This window comes from Dromaius novaehollandiae, chromosome 7, assembly GCF_036370855.1.
Source record: "Dromaius novaehollandiae isolate bDroNov1 chromosome 7, bDroNov1.hap1, whole genome shotgun sequence".
Classification (NCBI taxonomy): Eukaryota; Metazoa; Chordata; class Aves; order Casuariiformes; family Dromaiidae; genus Dromaius; species Dromaius novaehollandiae.
Genome location: NC_088104.1, coordinates 11,840,803 through 11,859,601, shown reverse-complemented (window position 1 = coordinate 11,859,601; position 18,799 = coordinate 11,840,803). Strand labels below are relative to the sequence as shown.

The 18,799-nt window shown below is 46.2% G+C and overlaps 1 protein-coding gene across 1 annotated transcript in view; it reads right to left on the bottom strand.

The window, feature by feature from the left end:
• ITGB5 (integrin subunit beta 5) overlaps positions 1-18,799 on the bottom strand; it is a 79,963-nt gene that overhangs the window by 48,061 nt on the left and 13,103 nt on the right. The window contains exons 3-5 of the mRNA XM_026121788.2: positions 16,718-16,922; positions 9,956-10,205; positions 4,611-4,779 (exon numbers count right to left, since the gene is read on the bottom strand). Coding sequence (XP_025977573.2) covers positions 4,611-4,779; positions 9,956-10,205; positions 16,718-16,922 — 624 coding nt within the window. The remainder of the gene's footprint in view (positions 1-4,610; positions 4,780-9,955; positions 10,206-16,717; positions 16,923-18,799) is intronic.

The following is an 18,799-nucleotide window of genomic DNA, read 5'->3' as shown; positions in this document are numbered from 1 at the left end:
TTTTTTAATACACATGGGTTATAAAGGATCTTTCAGAGCAGGAGTGGGCCCTGAACCAAAACAGAGTGAGATTAAAAGATGTGTTTCTACAGGGCTCAGCATGCCATGGATCCTGCCCCTACTCCTGCCACCACCAGCTACGGTTGCTTTCTCTACCCTGACAGATTGCCTTTTCCTTCCTTACAGCCAACAGTGAATGCCAAAACAGCAACAACTGTCTCAGCTCATCCCAGATCTCTAAATCCTATTGAAATACCTGCAAACGACTGTATCGGTATTCCCAAGCCGGAAAAATAAATATCTAAATTCATACTTTGGCCTCTAAATAAAAGAGTACAATATCCAAGGGCATCAACTGCTAGGAGACCCCACTGGACTCATCAATACACACAAACCACCACTAGTTTCTCAGATGCCGACCTTTTCAGAAGAAACAGATACATGCACAAAAGAACTAAGCCTTAGACATTAAAAGACAGTAAAACATCCATTCTCTAAAACCTCCGTAGTCTTGCACTGCTCTGAAAGGCACTTAAGTGTCTCCCACAAGCCTTGGTCATGTCTGTGTACCAATGTTTTGCAGGTGATTCAAATTCACTTCAAAAGATGCTTTATTTTACAATCAATCATTGTTATCTCCTTATTGCAGCTTAGTATGTAAGATCTGAAACTTATATATACACTACCAACCCCTATGAAGCTTGCACTTAAAGAATGGCTGAAAACCAAAAGATTGCAAGTGGAAAATGTAATTACAGCAGGTTGGTTAACATTCCTGGCTAACCATTTTAGCATCAGTACAACAGCTTACTGTCTCTGGCTCTTTCATTGCCTACAGAAAAACATTTATCATACCCTCATCTTTCAAATAGGAGACAAACATGGGCCTGATTATTAGTCTGTATTAGCTGTACAAACTTTTCCCACTCCTGGATTTAAAATCAGGCCAAAAAAATGACTTGAGCATTACACAGCTCTTAGACAGCTCATGCACGAGAAATGCCTGATATGAAATACAGCATAAAAATACCTAGTCAACAGATAGACATAGACATTCCATGTGGCCAGCACAGGGCACCTCAGAAGTAGGTCCTGACTTTCAAATACACCATAGGAAAAGTTACAGCTCTGAAAAATGCCTTAATTTGAATACCTAAAGGTATTCCAATATATATACCAAAGTATATATACTTTTGGTATACCAAAGAAAGGGGGAGCATTCCGTCTCCATATGTTGAGTACCCAGTCCTATTAAAGTTTTTCAGAGATTTCGGGAGATCACGGCCCCACAGCTTTGAGGCCAAGGCTTGTGACATTCTCACTCCTCACTGTGCGTACCAAAGTCACAATCTCCATGTCTAATCTGCTAGCAGGACCAGGAAGGGTTATCAAAATAGTAGACCCAATGTCTCCTGCAAAAGACAACATTGGTTTTATTCCTCTAATTTCAGAAGATCTACGGGAGATAAACTACAAGCCTTTCCATCCTACAGAGACATTCATGTATCAGTTTCTTGATCAGAGAAAACACAGGCCTTTTTTGTGCTAAAAGAGAAATTCCTCCTTTTGTGACTAGCTAGAAGCAGCATATTTCTTTCACCTGTGCTCACCAAGATGAGACCACAGACCCGACTCAAATTTGAGTCTGGGGCGTTATATGACACTGAGGAAAGGGGAATTACAACTGAAGAAGTGTTAAAGGAACTAGTCTCGGGGCACTTCAAGTCTTGCTTCTCCTGCCTCCCTGCTCAAAGAGGAGGAAAATACCACATTCAGATGTTGTGGCTTGGAAAAACCGATGTTCTCATGTGGATGTTCCCCTCTACACCACAAACTCTGTTGCTGTGCACAGAACATTCATGATCAACAGCATGCATCGTCACAAAGACGGGGGATTTTCTCATGCTTTTAACTGCCCCAAGTCTTAGATTTCAAATATGGTAGAGGGCGGAAACTGGAAAAAATACAGTATGCCAGAGAGATGCAACAGGGTACGACAGTGACACAGTAACGAGGAAATCATCCCAGAATTCACGGAAGTATTTGAACACTGCTCTTGTTGCATTGTGGAAAACCAGCTCCCAAATTACAGAAGCTACTGTCTGTGCAGGGTTTAGTCCCAGTGATGCTTCATTATTGTCACTGCTAGATGCAAAGCATCATTTACTGCAGATAAAAATCACTTTCTAGCAAACTCCTAAGGAAGCAGTATTTCACTGTCACCCCAGATGTCCATTAACTTCCACCTGCCTTGAGCGCGGTGTGTGCAGCTATAACACACGGCCATCAGTGGATGTGGGCCAGCATTCTGCTGCTGCAAGGAAAATTAATCACTAAGCTCCTGTTTTGGCTACAAGGCTTAGGAGGTCAACCAGCTGGCCTGAAATTTTGGAACTTCTAAGTCTGCACACACAGAGACTTTGCTGCCCATGACGGTAATCAATAGGCAGCTACTCCACCCACAGCAAATAACCTGCCAAGGCAGCATGAGTTATCATGCAGTCAGTACTTCCTCCTCACACATCAATTATTTCAACTTTCTTTCCTGCCTTCTGAGCTCCAATAATTAATTCATCATCATGGCTGCAGAAATTCTTCAGTTGTGACCTTCCACGTCATGCCAAGAGTCATATAAGTGCACACACTCTTTTTCTCACTACTGCTGACCATTTATGCCCAGTCCTGATTTTAGACATCATCTGTGAAGGAATCAAAAGCCAAGCGTGCGCTAAAGAGCTATGCTCAAAGATTTTGTTCCTCATAAATGATTTAAGACTGGCACAAATGTCCAGGTGCCTGAAAGTATCTTGAAGCTGCCTGACTTCAAGAACAGCCTTCATGATACAAACTGCAGTATGTCTGTACGGTAAGGAAGTACTGTCCCTTTTTTTGCAAAAATGAGGTGGGGAAGTCAGAAGAACAGCAAAAACAACAAATGATGGGTGGCATAACTGAGTCACTGTCCTGAGCTTGCTCTGCTCTAACCATTAATGCCACCTCTCAAGATGTGAAGCAGTTTAGGTCTAGATTAATAGTGAGAGCAGCACTGTAGTTGTGCCAATAACAATATTTGTGCCAGGCTGGGAGAGGAAAGATGACTGTTCAGAGGCATCAGATCCAACAGTGCAGGTTTAGTCCTGTCGAGAGCACGAAGTGTAAAATGAAACCAAACAAGGCAAGGAAAGATCTTTTTTCGCACTCACAGATGGGGCACAACAGAGTTGCACAAGCCAGTGTGAAACCACTTCTGCCGATGAGACCTACCTCCCAGCTCCTAACATACAGGCCCAGAAGCAAACGTGCTCTATTCAGAGGGCCACAAAGGCTGGAGAAAACAAGAGCCAAACTGTATGTCAGAGAGGGGAAAAAACAACCACAGCCATCACTGGAGAGCAGGGGCAGCTGGCCAAACTGGAGGAGAAGAGCAGAGAGTTGAGAGGGGCGTTAATTTTCTTCTCTAACTCAAAGGGATACGGAGCAACCCATCTACTTGTTTCAGAAAAGTCTTCGAGCAAATGCCTCCCAAACTTCATGTGAACTAGAAGAACAGCACAGCAAACCCAGTCATTCGCTGCGGGGCTTGTCCAGCCTCGGCAGCGGGAAGGTCACTCCGAGGAGACACGTTCCCCCTGCTGAGGCCAGAACAATAGTGAGCAGAGCTCTGTGCCTCCTTGAGGCATCTCCTGCCAGACCACGGGCTGGGCCACAACATATTTTCACAGCAAATGGCAAACAGGCCACACTAGACACCCTGGGAGAAGAGAGTATCCCAGGCTGAAGAGCAATTCCTCATGCATGCAACGCATGCCGCTTCATTTAGGATGTGCCTGTGCAATCTCGCTCTGGTGTGCAATACACTGGGAAACCCCAAGGACATGGCTAACACAGCAGCAAAGCCAAGCTAACGTACTGTAACTACAGACCGTTGCTCATCCTGCCCATAAAGACACGCAGCAGGCTATTCCAACACGAAATACAACAGTGATTCTCTCACCAAGGACATGCCACACAGCAGAGGCTCCACATCCAATGCCATGTTCCTAATGAAGGACAGCAGGCTATTTTAAACAAGGAGGTGGAATAATCCAGCTCCACAGGCTGAAGAGGGGCAGATCCTGCCACCGTGAGCACCAGCACCTCAGGGCTGTACCACCAGCACTGGAGCAACAGCACCTGCACAGTACAAACCTACTCTTACCCTCAAGCATGGGCCAACCACTTGAACAGATTTGACACAAGCTTAACAGATGTGTTAAGCCACCAGACAGCTGGCAGTGTGCTGCTGGTCTCAAGTGTACAAGAATCTTAGCAGATTTCTTCCCAGAGAGTCAGTAATCAGCACCTACAAATCTAATAACACCATCAAATCTCACAGTCCTAAATTCATATTTGCAAGAGTTCGATGTTACCTCTTTAAACTAGAAAAGGTATTAGACAATAGCCTTTATTGTTCAGTGCATTTTATCATGTTTTCTGCAAAAAAAAAAAAAAAAATAGTAGTTATTTCCAAGACCTGACATACCAAAGCCTTATCCTAGTCCAAGAATATAACTGAAAAAACCTTCTCCTTTTTTGCTTTGCTTTAAAACCCAGAAATCAGAGTGACTCACCTTGCACACAGCAGCCTGCAAAATTGCATCAAAACCACCTTCTGGAGCATCTCTGTTTCGGGAGACCTTCTGTTTCTGAACTTCTTCATTGAAACGGTCAACTTTATCCGTTAAGGACAAGAGATGGCGGAAGCCAAAGGATGGGACACAGTTTGGGAATAGCTTGTAACTGGAACAGGAACACAGGAGAAGTGGTTAACTGAAGAGAAACACATCAGGAGCCAAGAGCTGCTGAAGTCCCCAGCTCTAACTGGTTGGCTTTTGTTCTGAGGGATGAAATATTTCCACACAGCTTTGTGTTCTGGGTGCTTTGACTTCTGGCTATTCAGCTACAAAAATCTGCAATAAAACTTAACTTTTCTCCCCTCCCGACCAGGGGCTTTGACCAACTGAAGTTACCAGAGATCTCGCCAGGACTGAATGTTTCTCTCTGCATAAAGTCAAGAGTGGAGACACCAAATATCTCTAGGGTTTCAGCACCAATAAAGCAAAGCTAGTTTTTACACTGGGAGTCCACAGCGCAAAACGCAAACTGCAGTGATGCAACGGGCAAGCTTCAGCAGCCCAGACCCACCCTTCCCTGCAGCTCGGTGACTCCCCCAGGACAGCACCGTGAGCCTTGCCCAAACCGCTCCACACGATCAACCAGCAGAGCCAGGCACCACACACAAGCGTAATTGCTGCAAACTACTTTCCCACTGCTTTTCGGTAAGGATTTTCACCGTCATCTGATGTGCTCACAGTACTTGCCGCTCCGTGCGTACAACAGATCACCATGCATTTCGCATTTATGTGGCATGACATGCATTAATAACTAAGAGTAGTTAATGCGTCCTCCTGCCCTCTCTGTGAGCTAGGTGAGCAAATACCACCCCCGGTTTGCAGACCGCTGCTAAAGAGGAAAGGTAGGAGTGGCACCCGAAGGCAAAGAAGTGACTTGGCAGGCTATAAAAACTCTCCTTTTTCCTTAGGAGACTGTGGGCTGTGTTAGCGTTCACAACGTGGTTGAGAGTCCTCAGTACAGCGATTCCTCCCGCACGGGAAAGCGGTAAATGTGTGCAGGGGAGAGGGAAGAGAAGGGTTAAGAAGAAAATGTATTTAAAAAGAGCTGGACTTGCACTAATTCATTCTTATCTTGAAAGATAAAACGCAGAAAACAATTAAAGGCCTCTGCTGACATTTGACCCCCTACGGTAAAGTTGTAAGAGGCTTTTTACACAAAGGAGTATTTAAGATTTGCCACCACCGAGAACCCAGATTCCTTGCAAGCCAGGGCCTTTCTGCCACATGCGCTCTGTGAACACAGCACTGCTCCTGGAGTCCGGGACACGCTGATTTTCATCTGCATACTCAACTAGGCAGCAATGCGCTTATCTCACCATACGTCAGGTATGACTGCATTGTGCATGGCAACGGAGTTTATTCACCGCAGGTAAACGGCCACAAATGGGGCTGCTGGCAGTCGACCAGCCTGGGATCAGCCCTGGGTTCAGACTTGTGCTCTGCTCACTCCCAGGGCCCAGGTGAGGAGCTTGCAGTGTTTAAAAGCTTTCCGTAAGACCTTGCACAACGTCTCCACGAGCATCCCTTCACACAGATTTGTAGGATATGATACACCTGCCTGCTCCATTTGCCAGAGTCCCACTCCAGAAAGCAAACATCTACATCCTGCAGGGTCTCATCTCTTAGGGTCTCGTACCCCGCTCTCCTCTCTACAATCCCACGAGGACTGACCATTTAATCCCTACCAGCTTCCCATTTTTACACCCCAGAGGCTGGCGGGTTTGGTGCCAGAACAGACTACAGCTATTTAAGTAACTAATTAAAGGTACGCAGCAGGGCAGGTTATCTCTGGCTGGAACCTCCACAAGAAATATCACAGCTATATGATTGGGTATTCAGCCAAACTCTCTGCCTTTCTTGACTTTGTTATTTTGAGTTTTCTTCATATTATCTTTAGCTACTCCAAATGCTCCTTGCAGGTACAGTGAGAGGCCAAATCCCGGCTCCCAAGATGCAACTCAAGAGGAGGCACAAGTGAGGCACGGCAGAAGCCCCAGCCGAGCCCGGGAGGTCACACCCGCAGTGCGGAGCCAGGAACATGAGCGAGCAGCGAGAAGGGAGGAGGCGGAAGGGATCCCAGCCAGATCCCAGCGCAGAGACCCGGGCCGCACCCCAGCAGGACCTGCACAGCGGGAAGGCTGTCGCTGCACCGAGGCGGACAGAGTCCGCACTGGGGGCAAGACAAAAAAACCCCACAGTGCGTGTTTGCTTGCAGCTTTTTTTAGATACAAGCAGGCCACTGGACAAAGACTGCTTTTACATTAGAAATAACTAAAGATGAAACAAAACCCTACACACAACCCACCTAACTGCCATACAAGCAAACAACCTGGCTTTAGCAAAGCAAACGCAGCAATAAAAACCCACGTGCAGGGCAGCGAAGGGAAGACGATGCCTTGAGAATACAATGGGGCGCGAGCACTCGAGAGATGACTGAATCCAAGACGGATGGTGACTGGAAGGGAGCGCCCACCACGTGAGCTGCCTTTGGCAATCCTTCCTAAATGGTTTCCCAGGCCCAGGCTTGCTTAATATACCCCATAAAGAGAAAGACAATCACCTGGCTAAAACCAAAAGGACATAAAGATAGTCTAACCACGATGGGAGAAGAAAAAGTGACAGCTCTGAACTGCTTCAGTTAAAGGACATCAGCAGTTTCAGGCAGGCCTCACTGCAGAGTTGTCCAACTGTCCTCTCCTCTTCCAGATGTGCCCTCCCCATCCTGCACATTTCACCCTATTTTGCTCAGTAAAAGACATGTCATTTCAATTAAACCACATACTAGCCAAATAAAGTTTCCAAGAAGATTTTGCAGGCTGGAGCGAAACCCCGTCCCCGGGCTGCAAGCAACATGAGCTGAGGACGACGGAGATGACTGAGCGCATTCGTCTGAGGCCACGCTAGACTTCCGGTGGGGGACAGACACAAAGAACGTGGCATACGGTGTCGCGGTGGCAGAGAGCCATCTCCGCAGCCGTGCCTGGCCGGCCGCGGCAGGTGAAGGCGGCACGCGGGGAAGAATGGGCTCTGACACGGGACGGGTTGGGGGTGGAAACAGCTCTCTGCAGAGCCAATCATTCATTCTCTGCCAGTTTTATGCAGCCGGGGTGGTTTTCATTACAGCAGCAACTCAAAGTCAGAAATGCAGGCAAATACAAAATGGAAAATACTGAGTAACCCTGTTTGTTCAGAGAAAGTGGGAGTAGTTGAAGAAGGAATACTTTTAAGCGTATCTTCACTGGTCAAGGTTTTCATCTGTGCATTTGAGGAATCTGTGCCCCACGCTCAGAGACTGAATCTATTCCAGCTGAATAAGCTCAATTATTTTCTCTGTATATCTGTCTAACTTATCTAACTTAATCCAGCTATAGACGTGGTGTGAAGTGGCACTCTTCCATGGCACAGAAGTCAAAGGAGTTACAAATCTGCCTGTGGTAAAGAATCCAGACTATTCCACACGTCCTCACTGACTACCCGGTGCAGCTTCCTCTGCACAGATTTGAAACTAAGTCCAATGAGTGGAGAACCAGACAAAACACCTCATCTGAACCACTGGATGTAGGGATGCTTTCAAAGAAAAAAAAAAAAGTTCAGAAGACAGGCTGACCAGTTTGCACTCAAAGGCAAACCCAGGCTGGAGTAGCCTATTTTCCAATAAAGAGTTGGATACTGCTGAAATCTTGTCAGAAAATTTATAGTTCTTTAGGCCAAGATGGCAGAATCTCAGGCAAACAGCTCACATATTTTCAGCGCTGTTACATCCTGGCTTGAAAGAGATACTCCAGATGTTAACAGTATATTCTGGACCCATCAGAAACAACTTGGAAATTATGCTTGTAAAAGCATGCCTATTAATGAAAGGTTTGCACTAATGCAGGACTTCCCTAAACAGCTCTAGTTTCTATATGAAAGCTTTCCTTGGGCATTTCATGTTCAGAGGATTAAACACCACCATGAGCAAAAGCACTCACACTTCCCACTGAATTCCCAAGGCAAGTTATCACTGGGAACTGTTCAGCCAGCATGACACTTTTGGCTATCCTTCATGGCCAAATCAAGATTATTTAGCATTAAAATCACTACCCATTTGATTTTTCTCTCCGGACGAAGTGGGTGAAAACAGAATGTGGATTATTTGTCAGGTGAATGGTCAATGCCCGACTCGATGCCAAATACTTGGTCAATGCTAAAAGTTGGCCAAGAAGCTCATAGATGGTGCAAGTTCTCTTTAGTCTGTCACTCACATGGAAAACTTAAAGAATAAAGGCTCACTGACCCTGGCATCAGTCAGTGATGTGATCTTTCCATTTAAATATCCAGGAATGGCTTGAACAAAAGTGCTGACCTTACCACCCTGACTTGACTACAAGGTACCCTCCCCAGAGACAGATGAAGTGAAGAAGGGGTAGGACAGGGGCCATAAAAGTAAGCACCAAAGGTGGTATTCTTGCAGCAAGGAATCTGCTGCTGTTTCCATCCTTTTGTATCAACATACAAATCCGTATGAGCTTGGATATCCTCCACTTCAGCCAAAATCACTTTGGCAGAGTCCCTGATTCAATGGACTCGATTCCAAACTCTGTTTGTTCTCCTTGTATCAGACAAAGACACTAACAAAGAAAAGCACAACGAGGAAGGCTGTGATATTGCAACACAAGCCACGTGTCTTTGCAATTTGAGTTTGGTCTCCTTGAACAGTTCTAAAGAAAAAACCTGCTTGAAATCTTCAAAACACTTTACAAGAACTCATTAATCAGTTTTACAGGCCCTTACAAATCTCACTTCCCTCCAACACTTCTGTTGGGAACGTCTATTATATGCCCAGTTTCCTTATCTGTAAAATGGAGACAAAGAGCTTAATTGATGTACTCAAGGCCAAACTATGACTCAGAGCTAGGTTCAGAAATCAGGACTTTCTGGCTCTTTCCCCCCCCTCCCCCCCAGCCTGTAAAAAAGACTGCTATGTCTGTGTCCTCTTCAGGTACTTGTAAATATCTTTAGGCTCCTGAAACAACAGTTCCACATATCTAGATGCAGCCTCCAAACAGCCACTGAAAAACTGGAAACTGTCCTGGTCTGAAGAGCTTTGCACCAGCACAGCAATAGCTGTGGCTAATCAGCATTCAGAAAGATTGAGCATAAACGTGGTTCACTATTTAATGCAAGAATTGCAAGAAACAACTCTGCAGCCACAGTCAAGCAGTGAGCCACTGGATGCGCTCTCAGTTCCTCCATTTGTGCAAACACTGGGCTTTTCCCTTCATAGTACACCTACCACTTACCCAATGCAGGGGTTGTTTTGGTATCTTGGTGCTGTGTAGGAGAAAGGAGAAATGTTTTTGTCCACGAAAGAGCCAAACCCCAGCCGGAAATTGCTAGTGAGCTTTCGCATCTCTTCAGCCAGCTTGGTCCCCAGGTTGCGAATGTTATCTAGGTCATCGTTCATGGACAGAGAGAGATCCATCAGGTAGTACAGGTCCACAGGATAGTCCTCCACTTGCCGAACTTGAACCCTGAAGGAGGTCTGGTCACCTGCACACACACAAGAGTTGAGGGCGATGAAAAGAGCACGCCTTCTAGAAACGTAGTTCCTGCAGGGCTCGCTCACACCCACCCCACAGATGCACCTTCTGACCACGCGTCCATGTATGCTCTGCTTTAACAGCTCAGTCTAATAGTGCCAACGCATTAGCTGTATAGGCTCTTGTAAAACGTTTGACCCAATCTGCAAAAAAGCTTCCTGCAGCAAGAAAGCCGATAGCACATGTAAAATCCAGACAGCTTGCTTCCCCACGTCCCCAAGAGCACACAGATCACTTGTGAAAGAAGGGGGCAAGAGAAATTTTGTGTACTTTCAAATCCATTCCTTAGTCTCCATCACTGCTACTACTCTATAGTGTACCAGACAAAAGAAAGACACCTATCTATTGAGTGTCTGTCCCCATTTTATTTTGGGGACAGAAGTAAGGGTCCTTCCATTTTAGCTGAAAGAATGTCTAAGAAACACAAATGAAATATCGTTGCTGTCCCAAATGGTTTACAATCCAGGAGCATTTTCCTAGAAAACTAGAACGAAAAGGAAGCAGAGTGAACCTCAAATGGGATGTTTTGTGGACCACTGAAAGAGGGGCCCTTGACAAGCTTGCTTTAGTACATCCTCCAAGCAACCGAGGAAGAGTCAAAGGACTTCTGCACAAAAGACACAAAGGAAGTGGAGTAGGAAAAGGAAGAGGGTCAGGGGAAAACAGACAGCATGAGATGAATGCAAGAAGGGAAAGATGATTTGGAGCTGTGCAGAGAAGTCAAGTCAAAGCAGATATAAAAGCAACACCTTCCAAAAGGACACTTCAACTCTGAAAGAGTCATGTCACCATCATTCTGGAGAAAGTAGGGCAAACAAGAAATGAATTGGAAAAAGAAAGTCGTTAATCATGAAGGGAAGTACCAAAGTAGAGGTGAAGATTTCTGAAGAGACGAATACAAGGAAAGGAGTGGACAGGACAGTCACAGGCTGCAGAACTGGGAAAAAGCTGAAAAAGTTTTCCTCCTGGCATCCCCCAGACTGCTTCAGCCAGTTTGCAAAAGTGATATCATCGGAGAGGCTCTTCAGAAGGGGTGTCCCGGAGGGGAGCCCACCACCAGCACTGGCCATGGTATGGGGCAGTAGCCCACACTTTGAAACAGGTCAACTGACTTCAAAATAAGCCACTGCTCAAGCCAGAGAGACCTCAGTGGAGCCAGAGAAGGCACAGCAAATGTGAGCCTTATACTTCGCCAATAGCTGAGAAAGCAATCTAAATGAAAACCCTAGGCTCAAGCACTCCCAGAAACCAGGCCAATTAGGAAATCCCACCTCCCTAGCTCCCACCTCACCCCCTTTTCAAACTCAGCAGGTTCTCAGACTTGGCTCTTTTTAAGATCAAAGCTACCCTTCCTTTCTGCCTCTCCCAGCTTTTCATGGCCACGGCTAAACTTCGGGCACCAGCAGGTTCTGCAAAATGCTTTTGCTTCCTCCCTCTTCCTCAGAAATGAAATGCACATTTTTTATTATTGTGAAAACATTTCCCTAAAAGTTTTACTGTTCTCCTTATTGTTCACAGCACCACAGCTGCTCCCAGTTACTTTCAGCCTGAGAACATGTAGCAGACTCCCAAAATTACAGCACTAGCTAGACAACGCACAAGGAGCTTTACAGCCTGGCAAGCGCTGGCCAGGCACAGATACCTGCAGGCGATACTCCACCGAGCACCAAGCAGGGCCAAACACTGCCCACCCTGGCTCCAGGATTTGCTTTGTAGCAACTTGCACCAAAATCCACCCCCTCCCTCTGCCACCACTCCCTGCAACCAGCCCTCAGCCCTCCTGCCTTTGCTGGGAGCTTGCAGATGCCCTCGTTGCAGGCGCAGGGACACCAGCTCCCTGGGGCAGAAGCAGCCGCGGTCACTCCCTGTAGCACCGTCACCTCCCGGCTCTCGCCCAACCCGTGCAGCAGCTGCTTTGGTCCCAGCACCCTTCACTGCCTCTGCAAAGGCTCGGTGTCCTGGCACCGAGGAGAGACGGTGCGTGGGAAGTGCACACGTTAGTCTGCTTCTCTGCAGGCAAAGCCGTGGGAGTTCAGAGCCGGGTCTTCTCATTTCTCCATCGGTGCCTATCTGGTCATCTCGGCTAATCCAGGGCGGCTACACTGAGGTACCAGAAGAGTCAGAGGGTGTATCTTGGTTTAGCTATTTCAGGATTTCCCTGCAAGTTTAGATCAAGGGTTGCTTCCAAGTCAGGGCCTCTTTTATGACACATAAATTGCTCTCCCCTGCAGTGCAAGCAATAAACGTGCCTGACAAAGGCAGAGGTACTAGAGGCAGCCTCTATATAACAGTGATACAATAGGTGACCAGCTGCTACACAGATATTTCCAAGATAAAGAATGTAGGAAGCAGTAAACTCTTGCAATAAATATTCCTTCTTATTCTCTCCAACTTTCTTTTCAGATAGGAATAGGACTTTCTCAATACAATGTTCAGAGAAGTGCTATGCACCAGGATATAGCTTAGCACAGGGCCTACAGTAAGCAGAGTTATCAAGTTGGCTAAACCGAATCAGGTCTGCCTGATGCTTTATCTGGCATGCATTTTACGGGGAGGAGAACAAAGAAGCGTATCATTTATATAGTGTGATACCTGTTAGCACTGATTACGGGGCAAGAAATGAGGAACTGTGATTGTAATCTTGACCTTATGAATTCAATGCTGCAAGAACGTGTTTAGCTCAGGCAAAAGTTCTTCCCTATGTATATTTTTTTTCATTCCTAACACACTTCCCGTTGGGCTACTCAACTTCTTCAGAGGAGGCTGAGGTGTACTTCTGAACTGAGTATCCCTGACATTTCAGTTCCTGAAACACCTTCCTGGACAGGTCCTAAGATGGAAATAACTAGGTTAAATCCTAGACCCTGTCCTGTGCTGTGCTGGAAAGAGTATTGGGAATACTCTAAGGAACCCTCTGTCCTTAACATTTACATATGCAGTAGTCTATGAAAAAGCACTGAAAATAGGATTCTGGGCCTGATTCTTCTTTCATTCCTAACTGCATAAATTGATTATCCCACAGAAAAATATTGGTGAGGTATATAGATATAAGCGCAAAAGAACTTGTTATTCTCTATGCACTATATTACTCTGACACTTGAGAAAAAAAACTGAACTCTTTCCTTCACTACATACCACCACCCCATCCTCTGTTTAGAGCTTTTACTGAAGTGTTTTCATTTCAAAAATAAATTCAGAAACATTTCTTGGATACTGTCACACAGAGGCAGTGCAGGAACTAGAGAAAATGCTTCTGGCCAATTTAAGAATGCAAACTTGGCAATTAGGATTATCTAGGAAAAGCTCTTGTTTCTGCTTGGTGAGGCTTAAGGCTTAACAGACAATACAATGTGAATCTATTCATTTTTTTAAAAATTTCTTTTGGACTACTCATATTTCTTCTATCCAACCAGGACACTCTGCTTTATAGCTGGACCCAAGCTTAAAAAACAATTTAGTGAAAACTAAATGCTTGATCTGAAGGCTGCCCTAATGAAGACATCAATTTAAAGCCTTTGGAGATCAACTCTGGGCACAGAAGTGTAGAGGTATGACTTATGCCACAGGATGATTAGATGAAACTCCCTGGGTGGGAACAGTGCTAGCCACTCTGTTCTGCTTCTACTTAGTAGTCTAAGAATAAAAGATCACAATCACCACAAACAGCTATGTGAATTCAGCTTTGAAACATTAAACTCTTGATGCATCAAGTTTTCTGATGGAATGGAAAACTGGTATTATGCACAAAATTAAACCAATATTGCCTCCTTTTTTGTCTTGGATCTGTTGGGTGAAGCAATCAAGACTCATTCTTAAGCTCAAAAATTAATGGATAATTTCATCAGGGAATACTAATTCAAGGGTTTAGGAAGTCATCAGCCCTAAGAAAGACTGAATGCTACTCAACATCAAAAAGAGAAAAAAAATGGAAGATACTATTAAAAACATCTAGAAACGTTCCTCCTGCGATGACTCCAATACTCGGCAGCAGGAGCACAGAGAGCGGTGGGAGGGGAACTCCCAGCTCAGCCGGCATGAGCAGCGCTATGCAAGCCCTGAGGGCAATTCCTCAGCACTGGGCACTTTCCAATGAACAAACAACAAACGTGCTTTCAAGCCACCCTGGCAGAGCAGTAAAACCCAGTTATAGGAGGAGCTGCCCTGGCTGAGAGGGCAAAAAAGCTCGTTGGAGTCTCATCCCCCTCTCCTTCTTCTGGCTGTTCCTGGATTTGTTGGACCCCCCAGAGAAGCAGCAGTCTCAGCTTAATTCCCTGTGCAACTTACTGCTCTTCTGCCAAACACCCCCAGGCTGTTGCAACCCACAGCAGCCTGGGAAGCAACACCGGGTACCGCACAGATGTGGTGGCACCCATCCCCACCTTTCCTCCTCCCATAAGGGAATCTGATAGGGCCCTGGGAGTGACACTCTATAAGCCCGACACAGGGGCTTCTCCGCAGTCTAATCCGAACTGAAGGGCAGCCCCCATTCTGCACAATACCATGCTGCTAGCAAGGACCCTGCAAATTTGCTGGTAGCCACACAGCAAATTGAATGGCCACAAATCTGGTCCTCGAGGTGAGGTCAGGCAGAAGGACAAGGCACATCTGCCCCACGCATCCTTGCTCAGCACAGCACAGAACAGCTCCAGCAGCCAACAACCTGGCCCCAAGAAAGTCAAACAGACAAACCATCATCATCCCCTCTCCAAAAGCCTAACACCAAAGGGTCGGGTGTATGTGCTGCCAATGGCGCAAAACTGCCTTTGGAAGCAGCTGTGGCATTTGCCAGGCACCGGCTGCTGCGTGTGAAGGAGGTGAGATTTCAAAACTGAGCTTTGCTGAACCAGCCTTTTCTTCCAGCAATTGCCTTAAGAAACAGGAGTAAACAACTCCTTTCACAGGAGTGAACCAATTTCATTAGCAACGCTAAATTGCAGAAACAATCTGCAATGTGCCTCCCAGCAAGCCCCAACCTGTACACCCCAGCCTGGAAGCAACCTCTGGAAGGCTCCTAGCTCCAGGCTGCCTGGTCTCTGTGACCATGCTCTTTAGGAGGACTCCTCTAGAGAGGGATACAAGGATGGCTAACTTTAAGCAGGTGTCTGCTTTTAGGATTTTGAAGCAAATTTCATTACAGGTGAGGGTCTGACTGATGATACTAGTAATAACGCTTAGAAAGATCTAATTTAAGAACCATTGCTGCTGTTCAATCTATGCACTTAAAACACAAATAAGAGGTTGTAAAGAAGAGGGGCCAGACTCTTCTCGGTGGTACCCAGTAGCAGGATGAGAGGCAATGGGCACAAACTGAAACACAGGAAATTCTACTCGAACACAAGAAGACACTTCTTCACTGTGAGGGTGGTTGAACACTGGAACAGGTCGCCCACAGAAGTTGTGGAGGCTCCATCCTTGGAGATATTCAAAACCAGAGTGGCCATAGCCCTGGGCAACCTGTTCTAGCTGACCCTGCTTGAACAGAGCGGTTAGACCAGCTGATCTCCAGAGGTCCCTGCTGACCTCAACTACTCAGTGATTCTGTGAAATTCTGCAGAAACGCCTAGGCCCTGAGAGAGTGCTGGTAGTGTGCTACTGAGAACCAGCTCAAAATGCTGCTCTTTCAGGACAAAACATCGTTATTTCATTTTTTTGTATGCTCCTGAGAGCTGTCACAAAATAAGTCTCAAAACCCCACACCAATTGCTTATAATGAATCAAGCTTTTATATTTGCTTCTTGACTTTCCCATAAAGAGCTTTTTTTCTTCAGAAACATCAGATGCCAAATTTTTTCAAGAATTCTGAACCCACATTAAAGCCTCCCCCCACCAAGCAAAAACTTTTGATAACAAGCATACTTGCATGGCTCAGTCTAGCCTTTCACTTTTAATTTTTAATTAAAAGAAAAAGATTTATAGAAAAGTGATGGCTCAGGGGAATGAAACAGGGATATGGATATAGTCCCAGTTCTGAGTCACAAGTTCAAATCTCCATCGTAGGCCTTGATCCCATGGTTTTTTTACATACCAACAGAAAACAGATATGCATTTTTTTCCTTAATTTATACAAAGAACCATCTCAGACTCAAGATTCAAGCACTGTCAAGTCAGTGTAGGATCCACAGTTGTTTTAACTCCTTCTATCCACTGATTGCATTTTTAACTTGAGCAGGTTCTTTTTAAATATATGAAAGGGTTAAGACAAGTATTTATAAGAGTTTTATACAGTGTTTGGTTGACCCAGATCACAAGCATAACAGCAGAGTCCTCTTGAAAAAAATAAAATACCACAGACCCAATTGTGTTCACGATGCACCACTGAAGTTCATGGGCTCTGCAAGGGGCCAGCAGCCACCTGTTCTAGCTGTCTCCAAGATCGCAGACTATAATATGTTTTCAGCATTCCCCCCCCCCCCCCCGACCTCTTCTATGCCAGAACACAGCTCAGAGCTGCTGGGGACTCACCAGGCCGAAGATTCAAGGAGATCTTCTGGGGCATTATTTGTGTAACATCCAAATGGGTCAAGCCGGAGCCCTTGCTGCTCAGAGGAACGTTCTTCACTATGTTAATGCTGCTTTTAGGATTTTCGATTGCTCCTGCACAACCGTTCGCAATAAGGTTCTGTAGGAAGTCGCACCTCGACGTGATGGATTTTGTGCTGCCAAATTCCTAGGAGGTGAAGAATGAACAAAAGGGGAGGGAAAAATATCAGTCCCACAACAGGAGCTTTGTTTTGATGTGCTGGTATCCATATCAAAAAGGAGAGGACAAGGAACAGATGGTGTCATTGGCTATACCTCAAAAGCCGCTAGCACTGAGCCTTGAGACTTTCAAAGGGATATCATACAGAGGAATTACTGCAGAAATACTGCGAAGGTTTATGGATTGTGCTCCCAAACCCTCAGCATTTTAGTGTCCAGATCATAGGTCTGCAAACCGAATTTGCCTAGAGATCACTAACAGAAAGATAATCATGTTTTCTTACCACAGAGAGCAGCAGCACCTTCTCCCAGCTCTGTGTTGGGCCATGTGAAAGCAAGACAAAGTGTTTGGTTTGCTGCCTGAATAGCCAATTCCCATCTCTTCTAGGGGAAAAGATGAGAAGCTGAATTTTTTTGCAAGTGGATGTGTGTATGATCCTAAAGGAGCTTTGCAAGAGAAAGAAAGAAAAGAGAGGACAAGGTGATGCTACCGATGGAAGCGGGGCAAACCAACCGACCAGTGCAGAGAGGTGAAGTCAGCACCTGAGGCTGGAGACTGAGGCTGGGTGGCTCCAAGGACCTGTGTCCTCTCCCCTGCATGAGTAGCATGTCCCACCACAAGCACGGTGTTCCCCCTCCCTCAAACCTTTGCACAGCCAGCATTTGCATGACACTATCATACGGAAAAAATGCAACCACAGCAAAGGGTCCCTGAGCTGAACCACAAACGGAGTGGGTTGACGCAGACAGGCTGTGCAGGAAAGCTCTGAAGGAGAGTAAGGGACCTGGGAGAATATTCACGAGGGGTGTCAGTATGGAAGAGGAGAGGCCACAGCCGCAGGCTGTAAAAGAAACAATCGGGAATGAATCTGGGAGGGCTGGGGGAGGCCTGGAGCAGACCGGGGAGATGGTGGTGGGAAGGAAGAGCACGCTAGGGAAGGGGAACGATACCCTATCACTTGACTGATAAATGGACTCAATGCCTCCCATCACATGCTTCCCACAGTCGATAGCGGGTCGCAGTGCAGCCTGTGTGCGCTGCGAGTGGCGAGACGAGTCCTTGGGTGTTAGCTGTAGCTGAAGACAGCTGTTTGCTGCCCGGAGGAAGACACACCATTGGAGGTCTCCCACTGGCTGTCCCGAGATATCCTTCAGCCCTCAGTCCGAATGGAGTCCGCAGCACACAATACAGCATTGTGCGGGGGAACGCTCTGTAACAACCCAGCCACACAATGAAGCCTTTTGCAGAGTGTGTCCATTTGTCAGAATGTGATTTTTTTCCCCCAAAAGAGCCAAAGGGAACTAGTTACGTCCCCAAAACTTACTAAATTCTGAACAGCTGATTTCTTCTAATTTCTACACTGTAACAATAGAGACAACCATCTTCTGCTCTGGGGCTGACCTACCAAAATTACATGAACTAATGGAGAGAAGATGCTCCCAGTCCCACCAACCCCTCCTTCAGCCATTCAGCCAGACCAGTGCTGGGGAAGGGGAAGAAAATCCCCTCCCCAGCTCAGGGAAATACGCACCTCTTCACCACAACTCCTTTCAATGGGAGTGCCCAAAGCATTTCACAAGCGCTGAAATCATCCTCCTCAAAATACCCTCGTGCTTCCCCATTTAAAAAAAAAAATGCAGAAGTGGAGGCTCAGAAAGCTAGAAATCCTGGCCACAGCTCTTCCCGCAACTCAGTGCCAAAGCCCAGAATGAAATCCACTTTTTCCCGATACTCAGCCACACAGTAACAGGGGGAGATGTCAAGGGGCGAAAGGAGAAATTAATGAGGGGCTGCAGACCTTGTCTTTGCCCCTCCTAGTGAGACGCGTGCTCCCGAGCCCTACA